This window comes from Pituophis catenifer, unplaced genomic scaffold (genome assembly GCF_029215685.1).
Source record: "Pituophis catenifer annectens isolate HBS135680 unplaced genomic scaffold, rPitCat1.0.hap2 SCAF_4, whole genome shotgun sequence".
Classification (NCBI taxonomy): Eukaryota; Metazoa; Chordata; class Lepidosauria; order Squamata; family Colubridae; genus Pituophis; species Pituophis catenifer.
The window spans coordinates 24388083-24409276 of NW_027256884.1; the positions used below are offsets into that span (position 1 = coordinate 24388083).

Consider the following 21194-nt stretch of genomic DNA (forward strand, 5'->3'; position numbering starts at 1 on the left):
GCAATTAAGAGTCTCTGGATTTCATAATATCACACGTTCACCATAAAGACACCTTTCTGTGATTATTAAGACAGTTAAATAGCGAATGCAATGCCTACCGTTCCTGTCCTAATATTCCTTTTTACTTACTCTTTTCTTGTATTCAAATTATGTTTATACTTCTACCTGTAATCTTATACACGCTTGACAAATAAATAAACTTAAACTTAAACATAGCCACACAATAACTGTGTCAGTCACTGACCCAAAGAAGGGTGATCAAATAAAAATGTAGCTCTTCTTGTTGCAGTTGGGACTAAGATTGCCATTGCTAAGTGATATGGTTGTAAACAGCAGTAGCACTCGTGCTTACATACCGCTTCACAGTGCTTTACAGCCGTCTCTAAGAGCTGTGGTTTACAGAATCAGCATACTACCCCCCAACAATCTGGGTTCTCATTTGACCGACCTCAGAAGAATGGAAGGCTAAGTCAACCTTGAGCCAGTCAGGATCGAACTCCTGGCTGTGGGCAGAGTTTGCCTGCAATGCTGCATTCTAACTGCTGCACCACCAGGGCTCTTGTAAAGCCATCATAACCTCAAGACCATGCAGATCTTTAAGGGGGAAGACATCCCAGCTAAGGAGTGCGAATGGATGAGAGAGAGTGCCATGGGCAGGGGCTGGGAGGCTGCTTGGGAGAAAAAGCAGAGGGAGCAACTTACAGGAGCAACTTACAAACATCTCTGCTAGCTTCCCCATTGATGTTGTTTATGAGAGGCTGGAAGATAAGGCCACAAATAGTAGCCACAGGGACACTGTGATGGCTATAATTTCACAGAAGGTCCATAAATCTGCCTTGTTCATTGTCATCAGAATTTTGAATGCTCTCTGAACAGGTGGCTATGAATCAAGTGCTAGACATATTCCAGCAGGATTGCATGTAAATTGTTTTAGCTTGCTGTATTCAGCACCATTATGACCTGGGGCTTAAAAGAAAAGCTCCAAATTGAATCCATCTCTGGGTGATGTCATTCACGCATTCATATTTTCCTTCACAAAACAATAGAAATGGTTTGTTTTTGATTTCTTCCAGAATGCTTTACAAATCCCTAGTGTAGATATCAGCTCTGGAATTCCTAAGTGGAATATCCAAAATCATATCCAAAATCAACTAAGGCTAACTGGTAGATGGTGCAACTTATCTGAGCCCTAAGAAGATTCATTTCACTGAATCAATTTCAGGAGTGGCAATTTCTTCTGTATCTGAAGGCATCTGATAAAGACCTCCTAAAATCATACCATTTCCACCCTTCTACATAAACAGTATCTACCCATAGTGAAGTTCCAGGGGGAAGGGTTCTATCATATTTTTTACGTTGCTATTCAAATTTACTTCGTAGGTTTTTCTTTTCCTCCTCTAAGAAGAGATTGCTTCTAAAGTAGCATATAGAAGGGAGAAGTTGCTATATCATGTGCCTTTCTGATAGACTTTGAATAATACAAGAGGAGATAAACTGCCTTTACTATTATTGTTCTATGGGTACACAACCACCACAAGACTCACTAGTTTGATGGTTTTCCAACTACATTTTCAGTGGACAGCATTTTGCCATACTCCCTGTACAGGTTTCTCCTCAGTGGTGTACGTCTCTCTGTACGTCTCTGCCATTTCACTTCTCCCTGTAAGGAAAGCAGCTGGATTGCCATGTGACTGGCATCGGCAAAGCTGCATTGACATTGCATTGTTCTGCATTGTTCTGCTCAAAATTCACACTGATGGAGACTTAAGTCCATCCTGTAACCCAGTGGTCCCCAACCCCCGGTCCGCGGACCGGTGCCGGGCCGTGGAGTACCTGGCACCGGGCCGCGCAGCGGCCGGGGGACATGAACGCTGCAGCGCAAAGGCTCCTGGGCCGTGCGCAATGGGCCGTGCGCAAAAGCTCCTGGGCCGTGCCCCCACCCCTGCGCGCGCTCAGCGATAAAAAGGTTGGGGACCACTGCTGTAACCGCAGGATTGTCACTTCTTAGCACTGGGCCACTTCCTCTTGCTACTCATCCCAGTTTCCTAAAATGATTTTGTTACCTTTGGTCGGCATATTTTACAATTTATGAGCAACCAATAATTAGCTACCCAATGAATGGATGGGGTTCCTATTACTGACTGGACCTCAGGAGTTGGGCCTGGCAAACTGCCAACATACCATTTTGATTTTCTGCAATTGTATTGACCAAGGGAGTTCATGCTGTAGACCAGCGGTTCTCAACCTGGGGGTCGCGACCCTTTTGGGGGTCGAACGGCCATTTCACAGGGGTCGCCAAAGCCCTCTCTCACCCCCCGCCACGCCTTCACTCACCCTCACCCTCTGCCTCTGTTGGATCGCCCGGTCGCCGTTCGCTTACCCCGCCCACTCCCAATCTATTGCTGCCTCCGGAGTCCCAGCTGGTGGCTAGAGGGAAAAAAAACTTTAAATTCTTGCCGCGGGGCTTCAAAGAGCTAGCTGCAAAGAGGTAAATTCCTGGAGCAATTTTTTTTTCCCCTACCTATGCTGAAAAGCGAAATTGAAACTAAAGAAGGGTCTTTTCTGCAACGTGACAAAATGAGGCAGAGAGATTTCTTTTTCTTTTTCCTCACCAAAAAAGGTAGGTGCAAAACTGCAAACAATGGGAAATTTAGGGCAAGATTTTAGGGCAAGATTTTAAAACACAAAAGAAAAAAAGCTCTATTTAGGGAATTGTAATAATCGAGATACTATTAATTGTATATTGTGTTGAAAGCAGAAATGGTTGTGGTTTGGAGGAATATATGGGGGAAATTATTTGGTTTATTAGTATTGGTAAATATAATTAATTGATTTGTAAGAAATTGGATTGCATGGAAATAATTGGAATATTCATGTTCATATTGATTAATATACAAAAAAGATAGTTATATAACTAATTGATTTATATTAAAATGTTGAATTTGTATTAAACAACTGTATTACATAATTAACCAATGTGAGGATGGATATAAAAATAGATGACAATGGGAAGGGGTATAATATAGAATAGAAGGGAAAAATTGAATTTGATTAAGATTAGAGATGAGGATGAAGGGTAATATTGGTTTTTTAAAAAAATAGATGAGGAATAAATATGGTAAAAAGGAAATATAGAAATTGTAAATTTAATTGAAATGACTAAATACTGTGTTGGAAGAAATATCCTCCTGGGTTCTGCTCCAAGTGGGGAAAAAGACACTGGAAACATGGAGACTGCTTGGAAAGATGGTTTAATGTTGGACAGGATCACATGGCTTGATGGGGCCCATTGTGTTAGTTTCTGTTGCTATTGTGTTGCAAATGTCCTTTGACAAAGGATTGACTTTCTGCCTCTGGCCCATTAACAAAGGGTGGGGGGCAGGAAGGTAGGAGCTGCTTTGTCTGTAAAATATGCTTCTCCATTTCTCATCCAGGGAAATATAATATTCTGCCTTTTTAATATTTCCCAAAATATTTCATTCTTCTAGGAAAGGGGTGGGTGCTAACCTCCTACGACTGTTTAAATTTGTGAACCGGCCAAATACTCTGTTCAAAGAAAATACGTTGTATGTTTGTATGTGTGCTTCTAATTATTGCTATTTATTCCTGTTTGTTCTCTTTTATTCTTTAAAGTTTAACAATTCATTCTTTATCTTAATATCTTTATATTTGTTTGGGGTTGGCTTTCTTCCCTTTCATCTTTTTTATTGTACAGCAATCTTTCTCCTCAAACCTACCACCTCTGTCTTTTCTTTCTTACTTACTTTCTCTTCCCCCCCTCTTCTTCTTCTCCCTACTTTCTCTTTCTTTCTCCTTCTCCTCCTCTCTTTCTCCCTCTCTTCACTCCTCCTCTAATTTCCCTTCCCTTCCTTCATACTTCTCTATTGCTGTATCCTTTTATGCATATGGACTACTCAGAGGGCTGAAAAAGTTATTTTTGACTGGTCCTCGCACTTTTGACCAGTCCTCGAACTTACGACTGTCCTCACAATTTATGTTTTTGCCCTATCTTGTCACCATGGTGAAGAGAAGCAGTTGTGAAATGAGTGACACAGTTGTTAAGAATGTACAATGGGCATAAATGATGACCAGTCATAACTGCGAAGACCGGTCAAAAGTGCGAGGACCTGTCAGAAATCACTTTTTTCAGCCCTCTGGGTAGTCCTTTTGTGCACAGGGACTACTCAGAGGGCTGAAAAAGTTATTTTTGACTGGTCCTCGCACTTTTGACCAGTCCTCGAATTTACGACTGTCCTCACATTTTACGTTTTTTGCCCTATCTTATACCATGTTGAAGAGAAGCAGTTGTGAAATAAGTGACATGGTTGTTAAGAATGCTGCACAGGCATAAATGTGAGGATGGTCATAAGTGTGAGGACCAGTCAAAAGTGTGAGGACCTGTCAGAAATGACTTTTTTCAGCCCTCTGAGTAGTCCCTATACACATAGCCATGGCCATCGGGTCACATGACCAGGTAGCCACGTCCACCCGGTCACATGACCTCCAAGCCACACCCATAAAATAAGCCACGCCCACAGAACCGGTAGTAAAAAAAATTTAGAACCCACCCCTGGTTGGGGGTCACCACAACATGAGGAACTGTATTAAAGGGTCGCGGCATTAGGAAGGTTGAGAACCACTGCTGTAGACCAAACCTGTGTCGTCACGTGATGTATGATGACTTTTTCCCCTTCGCTAAACTGGGGGTGGCCGTGGCCAGCATGTGACACATCTGACCTGCAGGCTGCAAGTTTAACACCCATGCTGTAGACTATCAGTATTCTCCATGTATACTAATTTATTTCCAATTCATTTACACTTTCCTACTGAGAGGAGGTGTACATGTTGCAGTGTACCAGGAGAATAACCTATGGAGGGAGAAGATCTGCAACTGTTTAATTAGCTTTAATGAGCTCTCATCCTGTTACATTCCATCCACCAATCTAAAGGTTAGCAAGGTGTAGGTCAAAACATGGATATAGTATGGTATGGATAGCGAACAGCAAACCCAACTACACGATAATTGCTATAAACACAAGGACAACTATTTGAAAGAACACAGAGAATGTAATACTTCATCTTGGTGGCAACGATAGAAAACTTGACAAATCAAGTTTATCTCTACCATATAGTTATTAAAAATCTTTCAATCTAAAAACAGACCTGCATTAACCTGAAGTGATAAAATGATTTGAGACATAGTCTTGCAAATAAGCCTATAAAACTGAGGCACTTTGCTTCTTCATGAAGCAATCAGCATAGAAATGCAGGTCTCTCTAATCAGTTGATACAAGAAATACATTTCATCAAACCAAGTGAGAGAGAAGAGAAAGAATAATTAGGACCAATTGGCTTGTCTCTCACCTCCCTTAATCTCTATTTGAAGTGCAGGGGCAACCATTTTAATCAGACTATGGCTGGAAAAGAAAGAGTAGAAACTTCTTTCCATTCCTGTGTATTAAAATCCAAAGGAACCTCCCACAGCATCTGGGATTAAATTTAAAAAACAAAACAAATTTATATGACAAAGATGCAAGCCACAAAATTAACCTCTTATGTTGTAATCCCTCAATGGCTGCTCCAAGAACGTTAAATCACGGTGCCAACATCTCAGAGAGAGTTCTCACTTGTTTTCACAGAGGAATCTTAAGATTAGATCTGCTCACACAGAGTATTCATTACATCTCAAAACAATGGCAGACATTCTGGCTTCTGTGCAACCTACTTTTCTGTTCTGATCATTAGGAAATGTATATAAATGTAATACAAGGCTGGAAGAAAAATTGGCCCGCCCATTGCTAAACATTGCTCAATTTTTGAAGACTGTCTTCTGAAAGTCAAGATGCTGGTACTTCAGGTTTTCAGACTCCATGTTTCTGGTTGATTTTAAGATAGAGCAGACTGACCAGAGGAGTGTCCTGTTGATTACAAATTCAGATTTTCCTACTATATCCCCCATTTCTCCCCCAAACCCCAATATACCTTACTTCTTTACAAAATCTTTACAAAAAGTAAATTGCAAGATCTAATCTGGGTTGGCCACCAGGACCAGAGTTTAGTCTTCTGAGCTTTTGGACTCATGCTGGAGCTCATCTTCAGGGAACTTCTCTCTACTGAAATATGTGCTTTGAGATATTCTATGCTTCGTATTTATGTGAAGAGCCTTGGTAGTACAGTGGTCTAATGCACCCTGTTATTAACACAGCTGCCTGGCAATTTCTGCAGGTTCGATTCTTACCAGGCTCAAGGTTGACTCAGCCTTCCATCCTTTCTAAGGTAGGTTAAATGAGGACCCAGTTTGTGGGGGCAATAAACTGACTTTGTATAAATATACAAAAGTATGAAGGCTATTGCTTAACGCATTGTAAGCCGCCCTGAGTCTCCGGACAAGGGCGGCATATAAATCAAATTAAAAAAAAATGTGGTGCCTTCCCATTGGCTGGTGTGTTGATGGCTGGCGATTGGCTGTTGTTTCGTTGTGCTGCCAAACCTTGGGCTCTTAAGTACCTGATAAGCTGGTGGTGAACCAGCACTCCTGTTGACTGACAAGAGGCCAACTTCCCAGGCTTCAATCATTTCCCTGTGCAGGCATCTTTGTGCCTGCACAGCCAACAATCTTAATAGCTGCAAAATTTAATGTATGTCCTTGTACATTGTAGTGTGAGGCTACCAATGAGTTTGGGTCTCCTCGTCTGACCACTCACTTGTTTTCTTTCAATCTGGTGGTTAGCCTCCTTCCTGTCTGTCCTACATAGTCACAGGGGTAATCCACTCAGGGGATCTGGTAGATTACATTAGAAGTATCTCCCACCTCCAGGTGACCTTTGCAATGCAGGATTTGTCCTCGTATGATAGTCTCTGGATGGTATGTGATACCCACTTGCATATATCAGAAGCTGTGTTCTACTGCTTCTGAAATGTTTTTGATGTATGGCAGGGTATGCCATACAGTTGGTCTCATACCTTCTTTCTTCCTTTCTCTCCTTTGCAAGCATCTTGTAATAAATGCTTGTGGGTACCAGTGGTGGGATTCAAATTTTTTTATTACCAGTTGTGTGGGCGTGGCTTGGTGGGCATGGCTTGGTTGGCATGGCAGGAGAAGGATACTGTAAAATCTCCATTCCCTCCCCACTCCAGGGGAAGGATACTGTAAAATCTCCATTCCCTCCTGATCAGCTGGGACCCGGGAGGCAGAGAATAGATGAGGGCGGGGCCAGTCAGAGGTGGTATTTACCTGTTCTCCGAACTACTCAAAATTTCCGCTACCAATTCTCCAGAACTGGTCAGAACCTGCTAAATACCACCTCTGGTGGGTATCCATTCTACCTTGTTCATGTAAGTACCTTCTGCCCAGTTGTTTAGCTTGCTAGGTACTACAGTGGATTCTCACCCTGCCAGATAGTGTTCTGATACAGCTCTTTTTCTGTGATTTTTATGCTAGGCAGGGGGTTGCAGTAGATGGTTCCCCAGGATTTCTTGCAACCCTTAAGTTACAGAGTTTGCCATGATGAAATGAAAGAAAAGCTCAGCATAAAAATTCAGTTTACATCTTACAAACAATGATGTGACTTCTTCCAAATCTCTTCTGGCTGTGTTTCACAGTTATTAAAGTATCGTGTTGGAAGGCAGTGGTAGAATTCAATTTTTTTTACTAGCGGTTCTGTGGGCATGGCTTGGTGGGCATGGTGTGGCTTGATGGGCATGGCTTGGTGGGTGTGTCTTGGTGGGCGTGGCAGGGGAAGGATATTACAAAATCCCCATTCCCTCCTCTTACAAAATCCCCATTCCCTCCTCACCCTGGGGCCAGCCAGAGGTGGTATTTGCCGGTTCTCCAAACTACTCAAAATTTCCGCTACCAGTTCTCCAGAACCTGTCAGAACCTGCTGAATAGCATCCCTGTTGGAAGGTCCAAGGAACTGGACTAAAGAATATGGATCACAAGATGAACATCAATTATGAGGGTAACATGAATTGTTCCCAGAAAAGATGAGATTAATGTTTAAAATATATTTGATGCGAAGAGTCAAATGATCTTATACATGAAGTACACTATGATTCAAAATATTTCACCAACAGAGCTATTATATAATTTATAAGGATGAAGAAGAAGAATGTTTTCAAGGATTAGGTTGTAAAACGCTTCATAAAACATTTACAGTAATCAGACAACAAATAATAAGAGATGAATGGAGAGGTCTAATTCGTCTCTATTCTGCAGTAACTGAATCAAACAAACCCAAATAATTATGTATCATTAAGACTATGCCATTTTAATGAAAATAAGAAAACACCCTTATTAGGAAAGCATTTTTGATCTTGCTTGTTTATTGCACATTGTTGCTCTTATTTTATTAATGAGTCAAAACTTGAGGGAATTCCTCTGGAACCAAAAGATTATTCATATTTCCTGACAAAGGTTCAAAAAAAATAAATTTTCTTTTGATTAGAAAACCTATTTAAATATATGATACAATTATGTCTCTTAAATAATCTCTGAAATTTGGGTGACCAAATCATATACTTGTTTCCTAATAACAAGGCACCTTTTGGGCATCTTGCCTCCCTCAGTTGCGTCCCTTTCTGGATCGGGACGCCCTGTGCACAGTCACCCACGCCCTCGTCACTTCCCATCTGGACTATTGTAATGCTCTCTACATGGGGCTCCCCTTGAGGAGCACCCGGAGGCTCCAGCTGGTCCAGAATGCAGCCGCGCGAGTAATAATGAGGGCGACTTGTCGCTCCCATGTAATACCCATCTTGCGCGAGCTGCACTGGCTCCTGATGGTCTTCCGGGTGCACTTCAAGGTGTTGGTTACCACCTTTAAAGCGCTCCATGGCTTAGGACCTGGTTACCTAAAGGACCGCATTCTGCCACCGATTGCCTCCCACCAACCAATATGCTCCCATAGAGAGGGCCTCCTCAGGGTGCCGTCAGCCAAACAGTGTAGGCTGGCGACCCCCAGGGGGAGAGCCTTCTCTGTGGGGGCCCCGGCCCTATGGAATGAACTGCCCCCGGACATACGAAGGATTCCCGACCTCCGTGCCTTCCGTCGCGCTCTGAAGACCCTATTATTCCAGCAAGCTGGTCTGACAGGATAAAGGTTTTTTAAATTGGGTTTTGATAGGGGTTTTAAAATGATTTTAGTTGGATATTTTAAATTTGGCCGAATGATTGAATTATTTTAATAAGCTTTTAACTTTTGTTGTATATTATTTTTACCATGGCTGTTCACTGCCCTGAGTCCCTCGGGAGAAGGGCGGTATATAAATATAATAAACTAATTAACTAACTAACTAACTCACATATCCTCAATTTCTGCACATTTTTTTTTAAATTAAGAACTGCACTGCAAAATTGGAAAATGTAGACATCACTTTAGAGCAGGGGTGTCAAACTTGATTTCATTAAGGGCCGCATCAGGGTTGTGTTTGACCTTGGAGGGGCTTGGGGGGGGCGTGGCCAGGGTGTGAATGGCCAGCTCGATCACTCATGTCTGGGGCTCCTGTGATGACCCGAGCGTTCTGCCAGCAAAAACGGGCTCCTGAGCTCTGTTTTTGGCTGCGACGGCCTCCTGAAATCCTCTGCCAGCATAAACAGAGCTCAGGAGGGCTGCCTATGGCCCTCGCGAGCTCCATTTTTGACTGCAGTGGCTTCCTGCAACCCTCTGCTAGTGAAAACGGACCTCGGGAAGGAAGCCTGCAGCCCTCGTAAGCTCCATTTTCGGCTGCGATGGCTTCCTGCAACCCTTTGCCAGTGAAAACAGAGCTCGGGAGGGCCGCACACAGCCCTTGCGAGCTCCATTTTCATTGGCAGAGGCCTTGAGTTTGACACCCCTGCTGTAGAGCCTCATTCTATTTCACAAATAATTGGAGGTATACTGTATATTTGGGTAAATTTGGTTTAAATTACAACCTGAACAATCTCAAATGTGATCAATAGTAACTGGTTACGTCTTCATACATTACAGAGAAAAGAAGAATCTTCAAGACACTAAGATAAAGAATCTTTAGGAAAGGCTGAAAGTCAATAGGATGCCAAAAGAGGAGCCCATATGGAACATTTGCCAGGTCCCTTGCAACAGGGATGTGGTGGCTGAGTGGCTAAGACGCTGAGCTTGTCGATCAAAAGGTCAGCAGTACAGCGGTTCGAATCTCTAGTGCCACGTAACGGGGTGAGCTCCCATTACTTGTCCCAGCTTCTGCCAACCTAGCAGTTTGAAAGCACGTAAAAAATGCAAGTAGAAAAATAAGAACCACCTTTGGTGGGAAGGTAACAGCATTCTGTGTGCCTTTGGCATTTAGTCATGCCGGCCACATGATCACGGAGACGTCTTCGGACAGCGCTGGCTCTTCGGCTTTGAAACGAAGATGAGCACCGCCCCCTAGAGTCGGGAACGACTAGCACATATGTGCCAGGGGAACCTTTACCTTTACTTTTTTAGGTCCCTTGCCCCATTTAATTTTTTTAAATAACCATTTTTTTAAAAAAATGTTTTTTTTAATATTAACAAATTGAAAGCATGAGCCTCCAAAATCATCTTCATTTCCAACACTTGGATGCCACACAAACTTCATGGTTCTTCTGAGAAGATAAAGATGGAGAACAGCTCAAGCAAAGGTTGGAGCTGACATTAATTCCAGGGGCTAGGTAACATGCATTTTGAGACTGCAGTAGCCATTTTGCAAATCATGAACAATTCCCCATAGAGATCATATCATGGATTTTCTAATTTCAAATTGACTCACTCGCCCAAAAGAGGTGAGGAATCTGTACTGCCAAATGGTGATAGAGACAAATAAGATAATTAAAGAGGGGAAAAACCCAAAACAATTTAGATTTAACAGGTCACCTGGATGAAGGAGGCTAATAAGGTATAATTGTGGCCCTCAAATTAGACATTCTGCAGTCAAGCCAACAAGGCTCCTTCAAATCAATTTACCACCAAATTACTATATGCTACATGGGATTGTGCTCCATTATAGCACAGTATCATTCACAGTGACTAGTTGTGGTTCCATGGGATGTCAGGCACAACATTCCCCCATCTTTTGTATCTTTTTAAATTAAAGGTGTCAAAATAGAACACAAAAGGTTAATTTATTAGCTATCCCAAAGCTTGTTAGAACACCTTCTCTATGAATAACCAAGTTGGACTGGACAGTTTGTATATGGATTCTCATAGAGAATAATCAGGGTCAAATTTGGGAGATAAAAAACAATATTTTGGATAAAGTTTGGGAATAAGCAACTACCAGCAGAGCAAGTTTTTGATTAGATGTGAGAAGCCTATTGAAACAGAACTCTTCTAGAGCAAGAAGTAGTAAGCCAAAAAAAAAAAAAAATAAGAATAAAAAACATATGTAGCTAAATTGGTGTGCACAAATACCCTTCCTGATTATAGTCCGTTTTTTTAATCTCTTGCCTAGGAGCCAATCTTCCTTCTCTTGCTTCCATGTATGGTTTGTATACCTCTTTCAGCTCTTCCTCTTCGTCATTCCACTAAGCATCCTTCTCCATATCTCCCATCAGTTTAACACTCTTCTATGGCATTCCATAACATCAATTCTTTTTCATGCTGTTGCAAGCAGCTGCCTTATCCTCTTTCCTTACATCTGCTTTCATTTCATTCTGTTGTGAGATTAGTCAACCTTCTAATACTTTTTCATACAGGACTCATTTTTCGCAGGCATTCTACTTTTCCTCTGGTTTCATTACATAATAATAATAATAATAATAATAATAATAATAATACGATACCTTAACAGTTCCTAGGTCCTTGGTTAGGACTCGAGCTGCTGAGCTATTAACCAGCCTCAAAGGCTGTGAATCTCACTAAAGATTAACCAATAAATAATAATAATAATAATAATAATAATAATAATAATAATAATAATAATAATAATAATAATAATTTTATTTATATACCGCCCTCCTCCCGAAGGACTCAGGGTGGTGTACAGCCAAAATTGAAAACATAAATATACAATATTTATTGTATATTTAAATTAATTAAAATCATTAAATAGTTTTGGCCGAATTTTAAAACCCAAAGTTAAAACCCAATTTAAAATCATTCAATTAGACAGCCCTGCCTGTTGGAACAGTAGGGTCTTGAGGGCACAGCGAAAGACCCGGAGATCAGAGATGTTACGAATATCTGGGGGCAATTCATTCCAAAGGGCAGGGGCTCCGACAGAGAAGGCTCTCCTTCTGGGTGTCGCCAGCCAGCATAACTTGGCCGATGGCACCCTGAGGAGTCCCTCTCTGTGGGAGCGAACTGGTCGGTGGGAGGCTGTTGGTGGCAGAAGGCAGTCCTGTAGATATCCTGATCCTATGCCATGGAGTGCTTTAAAGGTGGTATTACTTCTTTTCTTCTTTTGCTAGTTCATTTTTTTGTTCTCAAGATCCTTTCTGGACATTAAAAAATGGCCTGTCCTATGCTCATAATTTCTCATCCTTTACATCCTTCATTAATTCTGTCAATTTTCAATCACAAAATTGACATTAATTATATGTATATAGATTTATTAAATTTTTGTGCCGCCCATCCTTTCAGAGATGACTCTGGATGGCTTACAAACATTAAAACTAGTAGACGTTAATGTCCAAAACTAATGTTTTCTAAGCAAATACTCACTGGTCATCATTCTAATTCACTTTTGGGTCTAAAAAATGGTTTATTAATTTTTTCTGCCTTTCCTGAATTTTTTCTTACTCATTTATGTCATCTAATTGAAGATATTTGTTTTTGTTCTGGAGTAAATTACACAATTTCTACCCAGACTCCTTCCTAATTTTTCCATGTATACAATCTAATTCATAGGAGCATAAGATGACACTACCTTAAGGATTCCAATTTTCATACGAACCTACAAGTACCTAAATTACACACAATCATGTTTTCTGATATACATTTTAAAATTAAACCTACACCTTCCCTTCCCTGCAGGTATTCCTCAACTCTATTCACAAAATCAGTCAATTCAATCAGATTTATTTTATCTTTCATTTATCTCTCAACTTCACAAACATGTCAAGTTTTTAATTTGTTTCATTTATTAGTTCAAAGGCATCTATTCATTTGATTCACATTCAGATCCAGAATTAGCCAAAGAATCCATGACCACATTCCTCCACAGCACACTTGACTTAACCAAATACACAAAGATTAAAACACCCAGGATTATGGATCTCATAAACCTCTGCCTAACCACATACTTCCAATTTGATGCACAAATTTACCAGCAAGATAAAGGTACATTTATGGGATCACCGCTTTCAGGACTTAGAGCAGAGGTCATCATGCAACATCTTAGAAGCCATTGCACTGCCACAAATACAACTCAAAATATGGATCAGATATGAAGGCAACACCTTCACCATAATTAAAAGGTACCAAGTACAGAACTCCCACAGAACCATCGATACAAGATTTAAGGGATTCCAGTTTATTAGAGAAGAAGAAAACAACTTCTTACTCTTCCTGGACATCCTGATCAGCAGAGACCATAACGACAAACTAAAAATGCAAGTGTACAGAAAAACCAACCATACCAACAAGGGGATCCACTACCAAAGCAACAAGCCAACCTCCCTCAAGAGAAGCTGTGTAAGGACTTTATTTAGGTGAGCTTAAATTCACTGCAGCAATCCAGAACAGCAGAAAAAGGAAATGGAGCATCTATACAACACATTCCAACAAAATGGATACTCACACAACTTTATCAAAATGTCCCTGACCATTCAACCCAATACAGCACAACCAACACAAACCCTAAAGAATTACACTACCATACATTCAAGAATATCTCAGAAACCACCAACAAACTACTACAACCATATGGAATCAGCGTAGCACACAAGCCAACTAAAGCCCTTCAAAACATTCTAAGCAAACCAAAATATCCAGCAACGCCAGAAGAAAAAACAGGAGTCATCCACAACATACAATGTAATGACTGCAACAACCACTATGTAGGACAAACAGGCAGAAGACTGGCAGAACGCATCCATGAACACCAACTGTCAGTCAGAAGACATGACGGAAACTCTTTAATTTCACAACAAATAGGCAGACTTAACCATAGTGTTAATTGGGAAAATGTGACCATCCTGGACCAAACCAAGTTCCAAAATGTCAGGGAATCTCTAGAAGTCTGGTATTCTGACAAATTAGCCATCAATAGACACATAGACATTAACAACATCTATAGACTATGAAAAAGAAACAATTAAGCACCCAAAAAGGGAACAAAAAGACCCAAGCACATCTCCACCAGCAGTCAGCACCCAGATCAGGGGTGAAATCCAGCAGGTTCTGGAGAACCAGTAGTGGAAATTTTGAGTAGTTCAGAGAACCAACAAATACCACCTCTGGCTGGTCCCAGAGTGGGGTGGGAATGGAGATTTTGCAATATCCTTCCCCCAGGAGTGGGGAGGGAATGGGGATTTTGCAGTATCCTTCCCCAGAGTGAGGTGGGAATGGAGATCTTGCAGTATTCTTCCCCTGCCATGCCTACCAAGCCATGCCTACCAAGCCACACCACGCCCACCAAGCCACGCCCACAGAACTGGTAATAAAAAAAATTGGATTTCACCATTGACCCAGATAAGCATAAACTCCAGTACTAACATCAGACCAACAATCAAGTAAACAATACCCATATCAACAAACTGCCAAAGAAGCCAACAATAAACAGCTCAACCAAAGAATATCTAAGACAACCCCCACCAACACTGTCAGGGCAAGCCACTAGAATATAAACTGACAGCAAACCACACCCCTTACTAGCACTGAGGATGTTACCTAGTTTGGGTAATGAAACATCTGCAAGAAAACAAGCAAGCTCAGAGAGCACCAAGACCCCTCATTTCAACCCTGAACTACAAATATTCTCCTGTATTGGTATTTATTAGTTCAGTTATTAGTTCATACTCATTTATTCTTTGCATTCCAAGTCACAGTTTTTCTCATCCCACAGTCATCCCTATATTATATATATAGAAAGAAAAACATATATATAGAAATGTATATAGGTATGTATGTATGTATATATGTATATATTCAGTTCAACTGCCCATAAATATCCATCACACCTTCCACAATAAGCAATGCTATGCAAAAGAGAAAAAAAAAATTCAACAGATGAAATAATGTGTGAGGACCTCCATTGCCCGTGGCCCTATATATCATATAGTACTTTTTAAGAGGATAAGAAAAGCAGACTAGATTACCAGATCTAGTCATAACTATGCCACATGCAGAATTCTCTCTTCTGGTGAGTGAATAGTCACCTCTTCTCTTCTGGTCAGTAAATAAGTGTCTTTTGTTACAATTTTGCCAAAATGTCACAAATGCAACCAAAATCCACATTTACCCTTTGCATGCTTATGATATTTTATGCAAGGTCAGATTTGCAAACCTACATTCCATTACCTGCGTCCAATTAGTTATGTAGCTATGGAGAAAACAGGTTGAAGAAGCGACAAATTACAATTTACAATGTAAACTACCATAGGATATTGTTTAGTTTAAGCAGCACTTAACATTAACTCTCTTGTTCCAATGGCATATTTAGAACAGGTGTGGGAACTTTCTTCCTGGCTCCCAACTTTAGTGGGTAGGCAAGGGCCATGGTGGACCAAACCATGTCGTAAACAGGCATGGACAAACTTGTTATGTCCACCAGCAGCCAGCAGAGCTGGCAGCAGATTCAGAAAGTGAGGAGGTTGGGGAGGAACGTGGGCCAGTCCTGGAGTCTGGGGAAGGCTCGTACGAGGGCTCTGCATCAGAGGCAGAGAGGGGCCCAAGGCCATCTGGTAGTTCTTTGCTGCTCTGGAGTCTCCGGAGTCTGACATCAGCGAGGCAGAAGAACAGCGGGAGCCTGTTCCCAGTGTGTGCATGTGCAGAGCTGCCAGAAGACAGGAGCAATTAAGAAAACAGGGTCGACTTAGGAGTAAGGCTTGGAGATGATTGCCCCCTCCATAAGACATAAAAGAGAAGCGAATGGGATGTGAGCTTTTGCAGGAAGCAATTAGTTCATCTGGTCGGTAAAAGCTTTGGAAAAGTTCTGTTTGACTCTGTGCTAAGTTTGGCCTTGCTCTGTGTTTGGCAATTAGTTGTCTGGCAGCATTCCAAGGGAGATAAGGTGGGTGTTTGTAAACACTACCCTGAAAGACTGCTTAGAAGACTTTCGGACTGTGAATGGAAATAATTCACAACTGTATAAATAAAAGAGGTTTGCGGGGACTAAAATTGTGCTGTATACTTTCTAAGGAAGCCGAGGTCAGAACAAAACTTGGAATTTTATGCCAAATCTATTTTATAGTATATACTGCAATGTTTGTGTTTTTTTCTACCTCAAAATTGTGGGAAACCATGCTGTGGAGTTTTGATAATTAGATAAATCAGGAAAACAGGGGTCCCAGGGTCACTACTGGCCTCAAACTTCCATGTTTGGTTGATGACAATTGGTGCTGGATAGAAGGATTTGCATTCAACAAGACTTTTGATACCCTTTTCCTCAATTGCAAAACACCCTTCTCCAACTTAATATTCAGATGCCCTGGATTTCCATGTCCTGGATTGCCAGCCTGCATGTTAGGTTGAGGTTCAGCCAAGAGAAGATGAAATTGGGAAAGATATTTGACTTAGTTGTCCACTTGTCCTAACAACTTTTTCTTCAGTCTCTGCCTATCTCTGTCAAGGAAAAATAATTCTATCAAATTTAAGTTTTCCTTCTTAATTCATAAAGGTGTTTTGTGTCACATGCCTCAATACTCATGTGCATAACTGAAAATGCACAACTTGTGTCCGACAATGCATATTACGTATACCTATACTTATAAATGTCTTTGACCAAAGTTCTCAGTGAAAGGGAATTAATAAGGAGTGTCTGCATAAAATTTTTGCCATTTCAGCTACTCTGGGATATACTTTTCCCTTAATGCTCACCATAATCCTGTCACTGTCGATGATGGTGTTCAATCTGTGTGCAATTGTCAAAACAGTACACTGGGCAAACTTTTCACGGATTGTCTTTTGAATCAGCTCATCTGTTCTGAAATAAACAACACAAGTAATGTGAAGAGATTATGCAACAAGCAAAACAGTTTCTGCTTCTGGGCACTTTGTTTTCCTACATTCTTTGGCATAGCTCTATGTCAACATGTTTTAATAAACTGTAGCAGCAAAGTGCATGTTTGCCTTTTAGACACGTCAAAGTGTTATGTTACACTACAACACAGCATGTTATAGCCCTTTGCAGGCAGTCATTTCCTAAGTGAGGAGGAGAAGGAAAATGAGGATTGCGTTTGACAGAACCCCATATTTCCTTGACTGAATCTAAAAATAAATATGCAAAATGCATGTCACTGACAAATGGGCTTTCTAGTTCATATAACCAAATTCTATAGTGTTCAGACCAAATACTATCTGCTGACAGATATAAACATATAGTAATGTTTGATAGAAAATTTGTGTAGGATTTTGGTCTGGAATTAAGGAGAAACTTCCTAACAGTGAGAACAATTAACCAGTGGAACAGCTTGCCTTCAGAAGTTGTGAATGCTCCACATCGCTGGAGGTTTTTAAGAAGAGGCTGGACAGTCACTTGTCTGAAATGTTTGAGCTGGGGGTTGGACTAGAAGACTTCCAAGGTCCCTTCCATCTCTATTCTGATTGACTGAGCAAATTTCAGGCCAGAGTATGAGTCTGAAAGTCTCCATTCTTTTAATGAATAATATTGATTGCATGAAGAGTTAATTTGGTGGAAAGACAGTTTACATCAGATCTACACAATCCTTTGACTTCAAATTTCATTAACCCAGTGGCAAGGAAATGTAAGAATTCTTGCCCCAAACATCCCAAAAGCATCATTGCTTACCATAAGGCTAGCTAATGCAACCTGTACAATCTCTCAAATAATTCATTTCTCAATGCAATGCTTCTTTCTCTGTGGTACATTTGACCTCTTTTAAATGAAACATGGTACTCACGTTCTCACTAAAATAGCTTTGATGTGTCCCCAATTATATCAGAGATAAAGCAAATTTCAAGGAGAGTATATTCATAAAGAGTTGCTACAATTGTCATTAAGAATCTACACTAGTCTTTATATATTTTATATTCACTATTAAGTAGATATCTAGGAATTGAGCCAACTCTAGGAATAAGTTTCTTTTGCTTCTCAACACAACCATTATTAGTGATGAATGTTTCAGTTGAATTTCCTTTCCATAGGTCAACCTTAAATAATAAAAAGTTAGTGTTTTATATAAAATAACATATATATATATATATAATTATTATTTCTTTTAAATAATTACGTTTAAATGTTTTTTATTCATTTAAAAAATCAAATTAAATCACAGAGAATGGAATTTTGCCTTCTTGTTCCATAAACAATTATCAATGTATTTGGTTCTTTATATAGTACAGATAATCCTTGACTTACATCCATAATTGAGTCTGGAATTATGCTTGTAAATTGTGCTGGTTAAATGGGTCATCAGATGGCCAATCCAATTTTTTGACATTTTTTTGTGGCAGTTGCTAAGTAAAACTGCAGTTGTTGAGCAAATGCCATGATGATTAAGTGAATTTATTTTTCACAATAGTCATAGGTCAGCGTTCCAGAAAACCCCCCAACTCCAAGTAAAAACTCTGAAGCAAGCATTTTTCAAAGTTCTATTTACTAGAATAGGTAAACTGGCACATCTGGGAAAACCTGAATCTGAGAGGTCCAGGTTTTCCCTCAGTAAATCAAAACCCCCAAAACCATCCCCTCACTCCCCCTTCACCATGTCCATAGCTCTGGACACATTTTTAGTAGAAACCGGAATAAACATCGTTTTTCTGGCAGAAAAAGTCATAAATTGCAGTCATATGACTATGGGACACTGCAAACCACCATAAATGCAAGCCAACTGTTGAGTGCCCAAAAAGCAATCAAGTGACCATGTAAGCAAGAGATGGCATCAGAACTTTGAATCTGGTACTTGTTAAGTACCTTTTTTTAGGTTCGTTGTTCCTAAAACTACTAAGTGGCTGGTTTTAAGTTAAGGGCTACCTGGATTAGAAATATCATTTTTATGCATTTTCTTAAATCTAATATTGAACTGTAAGCCACCCAGTCAGTTGCTGAGATGGGTGGCTATAGAAAGAGATGATAGATAGATAGATAGATAGATAGATAGATAGATAGATAGATAGATAGATGGATGGATGGATGGATGGATGGATGGATGGATGGATGGATGGACTGACTGATGAGAAGAGCATTCAAGCAAGAAGGTCTGGAGAAGGTCCATTGATAATGAAGGCACACCAGTTGTCTTTGGCCAACGCTAAAATTAGATCCAGATTCTGCCAATTGTGCTTCCAGTTTGTCAGGTAGGTCTTCTATTGCTTCTTTCAATTGGACCTATAAGCAGTTCATAACAGTAATTCTAAGTTAAGAATTACTAATTACTAAGTTAAGTGATATTTCGCCAAAATGAACATTTGAATTTCTCTAAGAGTAATCAACTTTTCCATTTGTGTTCATCTGTAATGATCTACTTATTATGTTTATAATTATTAACATCGTTGCTTTTATAATGGATTTTTACCACTGCAGTAAGCATTTTTCTAATTATTTTTCATATCAGACACTGAGACTCTATGTAAATTATAATGACAATGGACCAACATTATAATAATACCAGAGATAAATTGTAGTTCCTGTTTACCTCGGGTCAACATTTGCAGTTGCTTCATCGATGATCAGTATTTTATTCTTCTTCAGGATAGCCCTGGCCAGGCATACCAGTTGTCTTTGGCCAACGCTAAAATTAGATCCAGATTCTGCCAATTGTGCTTCCAGTTTGTCAGGTAGGTCTTCTATTGCTTCTTTCAATTGGACCTATAAGCAGTTCATAACAGCAATTCTAAGTTAAATTTTTGTAAGAGATCATTAGACTAGATTAGACTAGACTAGACTAGACTAGACTAGACTAGACTAGACTAGACTAGACTAGACTAGACTAGACTAGAATAGAATAGAATAGAATAGAATAGAATAGAATAGAATAGAATAGGAATTTTTTATTGGCCAAGGGTGATTGGACACACAAGGAATTTGTCTTGGTGCATATGCTCTCAGAGTACATAAAAGAAAAGATACATTCATCAAGAATCATTAAAGTTCATTAAGATGCTTTGCATCTAATTTCAAAATATCCATACCATCTTATTTTTAAAAAATGCTTTAAAATAAGCAGGTCATAGTTAATTATGGGTTTATGACATTGAGGGGGGGGGGGGTAAGCCAGAACTCAGTGATTGAAATGAGTTAACAAGATATGGATATAGCTGATACGATTAGTTCAATTTGGGGTACATTACCAGATGCCCATTGTACATACTGAACTCTTCCATCAGTGGCAGTTAACATGCTCACTAATGAGGGACCAGAGCATTTATAACCCCAAATATTTAAAGGACAACAGATTTCCTGCTCAAGTTAAGAACATTCTTGTTCAGGTTATTCTAACTTACCGTGATGTTAGAACAAGGCTACCAAGAACCAATTAACAGAACAGAAGTCTTCTGTATATCATAATACATTGGAAAGCATTGTTTTCCAGAAAAATTACCTCTTCTAAAGAATTCCACAAGTCTTCATCACTATATTCATTGAAAGGATCCAAATTCTTCCTCATAGTCCCAGTAAATAAAGCTGGTTCCTGAGACACAAGAAATTTCCAGGCAAATTATTTTAATTAATTATCCTTGATGTTTTTCTATAACAAAAGTTAAAGTCTCTTAGCATGTTTAGGATAACTAAAAATAGAATATGGCAGGAAGGCATGTTCAAACAGAAATGTAATAAAGTCCCAACAACTATTTTTTTTTCCAAAGCAGAATTGTGAGATAGATAGACAGACAGAAGAATATCGTAGAGGTGTTAAAAGAAAATAGAAAGAAATCTTAATTGCTTTTCTTCCCAACAATTTTTCCATAAGCAACTTTCTCTTCCCAAACATTTCCACTCTGAAGGATTACTAAAATGTATTTGTCTTCCATATCTGTATCTAATAAGAGTTTATTTTGTGACCATTCAAAGTTACAACGGCACTGAAAAAAGTGAGTTATGACCATTTTTCACACTTACGACCATTGCAGCATCCCCATGGTCATGTGATCAAAATT

At 39.9% G+C, this 21194-nt stretch overlaps 1 protein-coding gene across 1 annotated transcript in view; it reads right to left on the minus strand.

The window, feature by feature from the left end:
- Nucleotides 1–21194, minus strand: part of ABCC4 (ATP binding cassette subfamily C member 4 (PEL blood group)) — a 201756-nt gene that overhangs the window by 22999 nt on the left and 157563 nt on the right. Inside the window, exons 27-29 of the mRNA XM_070942649.1 lie at nucleotides 20639–20728; nucleotides 19733–19905; nucleotides 16956–17061 (exon numbers count right to left, since the gene is read on the minus strand). Coding sequence (XP_070798750.1) covers nucleotides 16956–17061; nucleotides 19733–19905; nucleotides 20639–20728 — 369 coding nt within the window. The remainder of the gene's footprint in view (nucleotides 1–16955; nucleotides 17062–19732; nucleotides 19906–20638; nucleotides 20729–21194) is intronic.